Here is a 10,920-nt window from a genome sequence, read left to right on the forward strand (position 1 = left end):
ATTGAAGTATATAGGCCTAACAGGCCATAGGAGGTATATAAAATAGGGCGCCCCCTATTTTAGTATACTATAGAAAATACAGCTACTTTTCTTGTGCTCTCTCAGTCTCAATAATAATGTCTGATATCTTTTTTTTTGCTTCTCAAGGCATTTTTGCTTGGTACGCCCCCCCCCCCCCCTGAAAATGTTTGGTTGTGCCCCCTTACAAATGAAATAACTTCCTATACGGTCCTGATGAATCATGTGATAATAAGAAAGCACAAAATATATGTTTATTGCGACAAATAGCACTTGACAAAAAAAAAATCCAGGAAATATGTATTACCTGCCGGTTATTTATTTTACATGTATTGAAAAGAAAAAGCTTCATAGTCCCTGATATTTTTTTTAAAAAGATTTCTTTACATTTTCTGTACATTACAAAACAATGCAATTTCTTTTCCACACGTTACCAACCATGTAAACTTTAATTTACAACATGATTCCGAAATTGAGTCAGCAATGGTTTTGTGCGCTACTTGGGGAGCTTCACAATTAATGATTTTATACCCAGTATGTTTTATTGACAAGGATTGGGACATCAAACTTAACTCGTCTACCAGGCACGGGTAGGTGATTTAGCTGCACATGCTGTCTGCTTAAATCATCTGAAATCCTATCTCCTTCTTTCCTTCTACCCTGCTGCTGTTCCCAGACTGATGACATGTCTGCGGGTTGTGACGTACAATAAGAGCTGTGTTCTGATTGGTGATCAAAAGCTGCAGTTGGGTCTGCTCTCTGTGAAGTAGTGTGGGAACTTAAAGAACTGTAATCCAGTTCAGCAGTAACACTCCAGCTCTTGAACAACTCTGTGATACTTTGGTGGAAGTTATTATCCGCTTCACTCCCTGACTGCGGGGCGCATATGTCAGCTACATAACTCTGTCCGACAGTCCCTTCGTATCCTATGACGCTGTGCACGATACCACCACGACTCTCGGTTTCTTCGGGTGGGAAAGGGCGAATTGAGGACATTTCATCAACCATTTTTGACAAATCTTCCGCACTGATATTCTGACTGGACGCAAAGTTAGCATACTGAAGCGAAGGATTCAGGGTGTTGAAGTATTGGATGGATGGATTAAACGATGTAGCAAACTGAATCGAAGGATTCAGAGAATTCTGCAAGGATGGCATCACTGAGTTGGAGAGAGGAAGGGACGGATTCAGGGACAAATTCGTGTGGAACTGAAGAGAACCAGTCGGGTTTTCTGACGTGTTGCTGCTCCCGACGTTTGGTAACAATGAGGTATTGTCCTCGTAGTGGGTGTCAGCAGATATCAGACTACTTCCGGCACTTCCCTGGAAAGCGTGAGGAGAAAAATTTGGAGTTTTCCCGAAAGGTTTTAGACTATTATCTCCTGTCATTTGTTGATGGTAATACAGGATGCTGCTCGGGAGGCTTGGTACTCCTCCACTGAAGTCACTTCCGTTTTGACTGACTCCTTCTGGCGTTTGATTTGCCGATGGAGCAAAATCGCTCTGCAGAGAGGACGGAGGACACGCTGGTTCAGGGTACGATATCATCAGGGAAGCTTCCGGTCCCGTGTCAATGTTTGAAGCGGTAAGACTTCCTGCAGATGACGACATTGGTGAGGACGGGTAGCTAGTGTATTGGGATAAGTTTGTGGTTGCTGCTGAGTTAAATTTAATGTTTGACGGTTCATCTAAACCACATTCCGTCGTTGGCGTATTGTAATGTGGATGGAAGGGCGAGCTCATTGTAAGTGATTTACCTTGCTTCATACAAGCACTGCAAGACTCTTCACTTTGTGTGGTATTTGTAGTTTGCAGGGAATGCATTGGAATGCTTTTCCCTAAAGAACTCACTTCTGATTCTTCATAAGAGGGCGGAGGTGCATGAATGTACGTCAAGTGATAAGGCGAGTACGGAGGATGAGCGCTAAGGTTGTATGATCTTGAGACGTTGGCAATGGAGGTTTCGCTTTCGTCAATAGGCGATAAGTGTTGGCGAAGGGTATTGTTGTTGAGGTCAGACCTCTGAAGTCGTGATTCTGGAGGACACAATCTCCAGTTGTCTTTGTCCCACACAAATGTGAATTTGTCAGCGTTCTGGTGTTGTAGGGCTGTAACGTGGACGTTCTCCATAACACTCGATCGAAGTGGCGTGGTAGACCTTGTGGATCCGCGTACAAAGTCTGAAGTATTCTTGCTGCTTCTTTTAAAACGCTTAGAAATTTTGTCATTGTCAGGAGTTTTCTCGGTAGAGTGGGATGTTCGTCTGCGATTGATCCACGTGTGCCAAAGCAAGCAGATTGTCACTGTTACCAGGAACACGACAATCAAGAGAACAGGAATGATAACTCCCCAACCGACCACAGCGCCATCCCCTGTATCGTCCTTTGGGGTGGGGGTTACTGAATTGTTCAGGAATGTCCACTTATCGATGTCCGGAAGTAAATGTAATAATTCAGCCAAAGTAATGTTCAGATCTGCAAATAAAGTAATTCACAAATTTATGAACAATTTTAAATTTTAACAGAGCAATTGATCATTCAAATGTAACCTCGCTAATCATTTTAATTAGTCTTGCTTTATTAGATTTTCGAATAGAAACCTCTGAGCGCTTTCGTGATGGCAATCTGGTCTTCTATAGCATTTCCGGTGATGTTGATACCAAGGCTCTCTATGTACACTGACTGACGGCCATTGGATGTCTGTGATAGCACGTGACTGGTAACGCTTAAAATCAGCAGCATCAGCTCAGGACACCCTGTTAGGAACACATCGATGCCTTGAATGTTTTAATAAATCAACGAAAATGCTTTGTAGCTACCATCTGTACAATGTCAGTGTTTTTGTCAGTGTCGGTGTGAAGAACGTAAACAATAAGTCTTGGTATTGTAAAGGGAACGACTTGACTTTACCGGTCCCCAGAAAAACGCGCTAAAATATAGTGTCGCCGTAGGCGACTTCAATATATATGAGATCGCGTGAGCGATCGAAAAAAATTTAAAATATGAGGTTTTAAGCCTTTTTGACCCCAAAATCGAATTCTACGGTTAAAAATTTAGTTTAAAACTTCGTTTTTAAACGAAGTTTTTAACCTCGTTCTCTGAAAAAAAAGTAATAACTATTGTTTATTCAGTGAAAAGCACTGTAGGAAAGCCGATGACCGTAATATAGTTTACGGTCATCAAAACATGTCGGTTGAGATAATCGGTTGAAAATTTTCGACGGCGATTATAAACATAATTCAATAAAAATGAATAATTTAAGGTAATGGTTAAACGAACATCGATGTTATCTCCACACCAGTAGTTGTTGTTTACCCAAACAAAAGAAAATGAAATGATAAAAGGCATTCGAAATTTTCCAGTATGATGACCGTAACAAACACATTCAAGCGAGAAGATGATGACCGTAAAACAGTTATATAGATGACCGTAATCTTTGTACAAAATCATGTTAGATGTTTTATTCTTATTTAACATCAATTCTACATGTTCCATAACACCCCTGTAAACAACTCTGATTCGATCAGCAATATACTGATAAAATCATTGAAGAAGAAAGTATCGTAGGGAGTAAGTTGAAGCAGTTTTGTATGTGCTGGAGTATAACCAGCTGTAAATAATGCTAGTAAATTTGTAAAATAATTTCTGTGCAAATGTTACGGATCAAATCGACAATGCTCCCAACATCGAATTTCCATGATTTGAGATAGTTTAGATTGTTATCATCTATCAACATTGAAGTCATTCTTAGAGGTATGAACTAAACATTTTTAAAATTAAAACTGTATACATTAGCATCAAAACAACTTTTAATTGGAAATTTTGCGAGGCGATCGTCAACGACATGTATCGTTTAAGCGATCGTATAATTGGGAAATAGCGATCGTAAATTAAACGCATGGAAAAAAATAGCACAAATCAGAGTAAATTCTGTTTAGGAAGTGTTATTTCGATGTATAATATATTATTAAATTCAAATAAGGCAATCGGTCATTGTGATATATCGTTTTTAACCATTAAAATTGACCTACATAACTATGTTAATCAAAGAGATACTACGAAAAACGAACTGGAGGGCTCGCAAAATTTTACCTAAAAATTATAGCAGTTATAGTATCTCATATAATATATTTCAACAGAATAGAATTTATTTGCAGGCACGTAGTATCGTTTTTTTAAAGGGGGGATGTAAAATTACCTTAGAAAGTTTGACAAGCAAAATAAAAAAGGAAAATTGTCCAAATTCGAAAAATCCTATATTGAATGTGTGTGTGTTGGGGGGGGGGTAGTTTGGTTTCAACTTCGTTCACAACCAAATTTTATTCACAAAGTACCAAAGTATCACTTTTTAACTATGCTGCAAAGAAAAAGGGGTGGGGGGGAACCAACCTTTCAATGAACATTTCAACTGTTACGGTAAAAAGTCATGTTTAAAAAAGTGGAAGGAAGCAGCCTCACTAAACCCCCCCCCCGTCACAATTTGTGATATCCCGATGAGTTGTACAACTCAGAGGCAATAAAGATTTGAATTTTTGAATTGAATTGAGTTTAATAGAGTAAGCTATCATTAATTGAACCACAGGAGTTGGAATATGGCCTTTCTGACATATTTTATTTCTTAAATAAAATTTGTAACATGACGACTTTTGTAAGAAAGCAATAAAATTTATTATACTTCTGTTATAATGTTTCCTATATAAAGTTAAGAAGGTAAAATAACTATTTTTCTATAGTCTGAAAATTTCACGTCTAACAAAGCTATACCCCGGGGTATAGTTTGTGCTATCCAGCCCTCGGAAAACTTTCATTCAATTTTTGCCGCCGATTTTGATTTCCTGCAATAGACTGATGATGGCATTATGACTTCACTAGCATTGTGACGTCATCAGCATTTCAGCTTATTCTTGCAGTGTTATCTTACGCCAAATACTTCCCCAAAATTCTTTTGAACTTTTCATATTTTGCCTATGACACTGTAGTATCAGGTAATCCAAACCTCAGAAATTATAATTTACATCAGTATAATAAAACGCTTATCCACTGGCTTTGAATGGGATAGCTCTTTCATCAAACCCTTGACAGGAACTATTCCCCTCGGGCAAGCCCTCGGGGAATAGTCCCTATCGCGGGTTTGATAAAAGAGCTATCCCACTCACAGCCAGTGGATAAGTGTATAATGTCAAAAAGGACACATACCTATCATTCCCCCGAAATTTTCCGTATCCCGTAAATAAAAGATATAAATACTATAATAATAAAAAATTTCAGTAAAATGATAACACTTGTAATTTTAGTTTAATTGATGGGTATCCAACTCCTGTAATTGTTATTTTTATAGTATAGTGTATTTTTTTTTTATTTACTGAAAATTTCGGTAAAATTTATAGGTATGATTATAGGCTGTGATTGAACAGCCATCCCATAGACAATAAAACCTGTTTTTCTATAATCCTGAAATTCGGTCCTGCCAATACTTTTTGTTAGTATCTGATTTATTTTAATCGAGTGCCAATAGACAATTAAAAGCAAGAAATCTGGATTTTTGATTTTGCTGTCTTAAAATGTGGACATTATCCAAGCAGAAGATTAGAAAATCTGTCAACCCCCCCCCCCCCCCTTTCTTAAAAATCAAATGTTCGGTGTCCTGTTCTGTTTCAGCCCATGTAAATCGATAATCTCTTACTATATTTCATTAAACTGTTAAGGGTATTTAATGAATTTCAAATTGCACGATCGCATGTTTATCATATTTTCTTAGTTGTATGATCGCACACAGAATCGTTGCCGATCGTAAAAACGTTTGGCACGTGTACACTTCAAATCTTTATTTTGACGCTTTCTGTTTGATATTACGGTCATCATAAATTTACGGTCATCCCACTTCACTGAATAAACCTCGATTACGGTCATCTTAATATTTTGTTACGGTCATCATTCTCAAAAACTTTGAGGTCGTGCTACAGCTTTATTTTCTTAAGTTCAAAGAAGCTATAATAACCAATAGCAAGTTTTCATTAGCATAAATTCAATTTTCAGCGGAATTTACACAGATATGCTAACAAATGTTTGATATCTTGAATGAAAAATTCTTACCGATCAGCTCGGCCGACATGTTTTGATGACCGTAAACTATATTACGGTCATCGGCTTTCCTACAGTGGAAAAGGAGACACAAAATTGTGAACGGAGCGCGTGCGGCGCATGCTTAGTGCCGTTTCTTTTGTACTTAGCCATTTTTTTCATGTAAACAAACCAACGAGATGTCGTTGAAGCTGAATTAAGATCTTGCAAAAAAATACAGATGCAACTGAATTTCTTAATTAATCTAAAAGAACAAGACACTAACCCTAATCTCTCAGATGGTATGCGAGGACTAACCCAAATCTCCCAGGCGGATGCTAGACTAACTCATGTGCGAGGACTAACCCTAATCTCTCGGATGGATGCGAGACTAACCCTAATCAGTTGAAAACTTATGGAAGGACTAACCCTAATCTTTCAGGTGGGTGCAAGACTAACCCTAACCAGTCGAAAAATGTGCAAAACCAACCCTTATCAGTTGAGTGACGTAAGTCTTACGTCATAGTGCAATGAGCACGCGGATCTTGCGGATCTGGGGACCGGTAAAGTGAAGTCTACCCGACAAATTCTGTGCAAAAGTGCCTTAAAAAGAATCCTAATTGACCTATTCATATGGACCATTCATATTTTCAAAGCTATGAATTTTTTAGTAACATGGGTGGAAAAACAGTTACAACTACCTGCTTTTATGATAAATAAAGATTTTTTTTACCTCCTTTTCAAGAATTCCAATTTGTACATATTTTAACATATTTTTGACAAAGGAGATGGGTGAACAAGGCGCACAGAATGCCTATAGCTTCTGATATATTAAAATCATACTAATCAATTTGTGAATTTAGTATTTTGAGTAAAGTTTTCGTTATTGAAATTTATGAAAGTATAATGAACAAAACTTTTCTCAGGAAAATTTATTTTGTTATTAAAAAAATAATGTCGTATTCGTGGGGTTCGAACCCTAGCAATAAAATTCCTGAGTACCATTTCCCTTTGAGACTAACATGCCAACCACTACGCAACACAGCTCCTGATGAATGGTGACTTTTAAATCATGTATGTGATATGACCCTTGACTAAATGGACTTCAGGTATTTCTCGGAAAGATGCGAATGTTGTGTCATAAAAGTGTATTTTTAAGATAAAGTGGGTCTTTACTCCATGTTTTTGTTAACCAAAAAAATGCATATTTTTATGCAAACTTTGAGGATAAAATTTTCAAAACTATGGAGCGAAGACCCACTCGTATAGAAAAATTATGTTATAGTATGAGAAAATGATCCTTTTTGTCCGCTTTAGTCAATTAGTGTGTGTATGCTATTTCATAGGCAAATAATTTCAATGTTTGTGAGATTTTTACTAATTGTGGAGATTTAACATAAAGTATATTTTAATTTTAGATGAAATATCAAAGAAAATTTTGTTATAATTGAGATTTAACATTTCACCTTCATGTTTGTCGCATTATATAGGCATTGTGCTCGCTTTGTTAACCCAACTTCTTTAGGACTTATTAAAAACTTCCATAGAGTTTCCAACAATAACTTTTAAACAAGTGACATGATTTGCTCAATTTTAAATTGATGTTTCAAAAGAGTTTATGGAATTACCGAGTATCTTTTCACAGGCATTAAAAATAAATCTCCAGCAAACACGAATACTTTGCTCAACTTGACAGAATTCAGTTTGTTTTCCCCCTTATTTTAACATATTTTGCAAATATTTTCACATGCAGACAAAAATCTATGAAAACAAAGAAGTTCAATATGTCTGAGTCATAGTGTTCCCAGAAATTATTAATTGAGAATTTTTTCGTGAATTTTTTTTTCAAGATATTTTACAAATAAAATATTTACAATTTGAAAAAAAAGAAAGATTTTTATCAAATGACAATACTTGCTACTATGCAGTTTTTATGAATGTCAACATTTTCTTTGTGTATTCCGGTTGATTGCTAATGTTCAAAATGAGTGCTTTTAAAAATAATAAAAGCGTATTGTAGATATCTATTATCAAAAATGGCAAAATTAGCGATATTTCTGAAACACTGAGTATTCCACTATCTATTGATTCAAGTGGGGCAAAATATTGAAACATAGGTAATCGGAGATTACAGAGCTCACCTCAACGAATGTTGTCTTTAAGTAAGGCAAAGTCCAACACTAAACTAATAATCTATAGCTAGTAGTGTGCATCCCTAGATTCAAAATATATGCAATTTTGGTCTGATAGGCTTGCAGTTACTTGGGAATGGACTTATTTAAAAACTTTAAACTAGTCACTCATCCAGAAAATGTAAGTCAAATCCAGCATCTGAAGCAAGTTTGAGAGTGTTCGTCCCTTGATGCATCATCCATGCAAATTTAGTTCAGATAGGCCTTATAGTTACTTGGAAATGAGACCTGCTCCAAAAACTTTAACCTGCTCCAAAAACTTTAACCTGGTCACTCATCCCGCAAATGTATGTCAAATCCAGCATCCGAAACAAGTCCAGTAGTGTGCAAGATGTATCATCCGTGCAAGTTTGGTCAACATAGGACTTATAGTTACTTGGAAACGAGATCTGCTCCAAAAACTTTAACTGCTCCAAAACATTAACCTGGTCATTCTTTAGCTGAAATTGCAGCATCTGAAACCTTGACTGGTACAATGAAACACACTAGAAGCATCCTCCATGCACCTCTGATTGATATAGGGCATAGAAGTACTTGAAAAGAAATCTGCTCCAAAAACTTTAACCTGGGACGCCGAGGGTATTACATAAGCTCCTCCAACTTTGTTGGGGTGAGCTAAAAATGAAAAGGAATTCGGCAGACGGAATGAGCTGGTAGAGCTAGGAATGAACCCCCCCCCCCCTTTTTTTTTTTAAATTTTTTTTTAAACTTGTGTTGTTTTACTGAATAAATATCCAAGCCTTCTTGATATGATATGTGAATGTTAGTTTACTAGACCTACAAACTGTTTTTCTTAACTGAATTCCTCTTATTTTTTTAACATTTTGTACCACACAATACAAGAAATAACGCAGAATTAACGTTTTACTAAAAAATCATACCCGCGGTATTATAAAATAGAGTATAATACCGCGGGTATGATTTTTTTTTTTTAGTAAAACGTTAATTCTGCGTTATTTTTTGGATTTTTCATATGGAATGCATTGTAAATATGTACTAAAAGAATAGTTTCTGAAAAAAGACAAAAATATTTTTGGACACGGGGGTATATTCGGGGGGGGGGGGGTCCTGTCCACAAGTATCTGTGGGGGGAAATACTCAGTGTTTTACAACTATCATCAGATTTAACAACCCCTTACTAATACATAGCTTGAATAGGCTTTCTATTTTCGCTAGCAGTAATTTTGAACATCAGCAGACAACAGGAAGTATATAATATAAATGGGAGGCTGTCCATGAAAACTGCATGTATCATCAGAAAGTAGGGGGTTTTACCATTAAATTGTGTTTTTCTGAACGCGCTGAACAATGAGCTTTTGCAAATGACCCTATCCAGACACCATACCTTTATTATATAGTATAGACTGCAAGTATATGTTGAGTACGAGAATTTTACGGTTTAGCAAACGAATCCAGATCTCCGGAAGTATTTTCACGAAACATTAGCATTTGAAAAGCGAGAATATCTTGTACATATCTTAATCTTTGTTATAAATTTAGAGCGTTAACATAATTGGAACCTGGAATCGTTTTCCTGTTTCTTGTATGACAAAAAATATAAAGAGTACCTTTTGGGGTCTTCATCTTTCCTTTGAATCCACTCAACAGAGTCCAGTTCTTTTGAAATGATCATCAGTGAGCAATCGAGCGAACTGTGTTCACCAGGTCGACATAGGGCGCTATACCTCTTCACGGTTCACTAACGATACCATCTATGTTTAGAACCGCTTTAATCTCCCCCAAACAATTGTATTTGTGGTAAACCACCTATACAAATATTTTTGTCTACAATAATAAAAATACCCTTGGTGAAATGCATAAACCTTGCTTATATACAAATACATCTTTACCCATACATGCAGTTAATATATATACACATATTCTGATTTTTGTTCGTAAACATCCTTGTACTTTAAAAAACGCAGCTCTGTAAAAAATAAAAATAAAAAAAAAAACTAGATGCTGTCATGAGACAGTAATACCCGCACTAAGGTGTTTGCCTCTAAATGCACACTCCTTCACATTGGGCTTACCAAGGAAAAAGTCCAAATAATTCTATAATTTACACAGTACATGTATTCGTCAAATCGAGCATAAAATGCTCAGGTGACCATGTGACCCATGAACCTCTTATACGCATTTCATATACTTAATTCATTACCAGTCTGAAATAACAGAATTTAATTAATGATGTAAATTAGGTTTTGATAAAAGGGGGGGGGGGTATAAATTTTTGGCCCATAATTGGAAGTTTTTAAATTTATTTTCTCAACAACAAATAATATTATTTTAGTACAAAGCGTTTTTGATGAATTTATCAAAATGTGCAAACTTTTTTTAGTATTTGATTAGGCAAAAACCTCCTTGAAAAGCCATACCCAATCAATTTTGTCACCCCCCCCCCCCCCCCCCAACACACACACACAATTTGCCTGTTTTTGGAAATAGGCCTAGATGGCAAAGTTATGTTAAAACATCGTTTGTTATGATAATTTAAAATTTGGTCCTGTACTGTACATGTATGTGAACACCTTTTTGAAAATTTCTACATCACATTGGGCTTGCGTCACCCTACCAGTACTAGTTTTACCATTATCATTTTTAGATTGCACATGCCATGTGACATGGTGCAGTGTTACATGTATATCAGT

At 36.4% G+C, this 10,920-nt stretch overlaps 1 protein-coding gene across 1 annotated transcript; it reads right to left on the bottom strand.

Moving 5' to 3' along the window:
- Positions 1-301: 301 nt before the first annotated feature.
- On the bottom strand, positions 302-9,921 carry LOC133191093 (uncharacterized). Its single transcript, XM_061326781.1, has 3 exons — positions 9,838-9,921; positions 2,618-2,773; positions 302-2,492 (listed from the first exon to the last, which is right to left on the bottom strand). The coding sequence occupies exons 1-3, from the start codon at positions 9,851-9,853 to the stop codon at positions 544-546; spliced, it is 2,121 nt and encodes a 706-aa protein (XP_061182765.1). The 5' UTR covers positions 9,854-9,921; the 3' UTR covers positions 302-543.
- Positions 9,922-10,920: the final 999 nt, after the last annotated feature.

Source organism: Saccostrea echinata, unplaced genomic scaffold (assembly GCF_033153115.1).
Source record: "Saccostrea echinata isolate AGI-Se365-2 ecotype Australia unplaced genomic scaffold, CSIRO_AGI_Sech_v1 ptg000023l, whole genome shotgun sequence".
Taxonomy (NCBI): domain Eukaryota; kingdom Metazoa; phylum Mollusca; class Bivalvia; order Ostreida; family Ostreidae; genus Saccostrea; species Saccostrea echinata.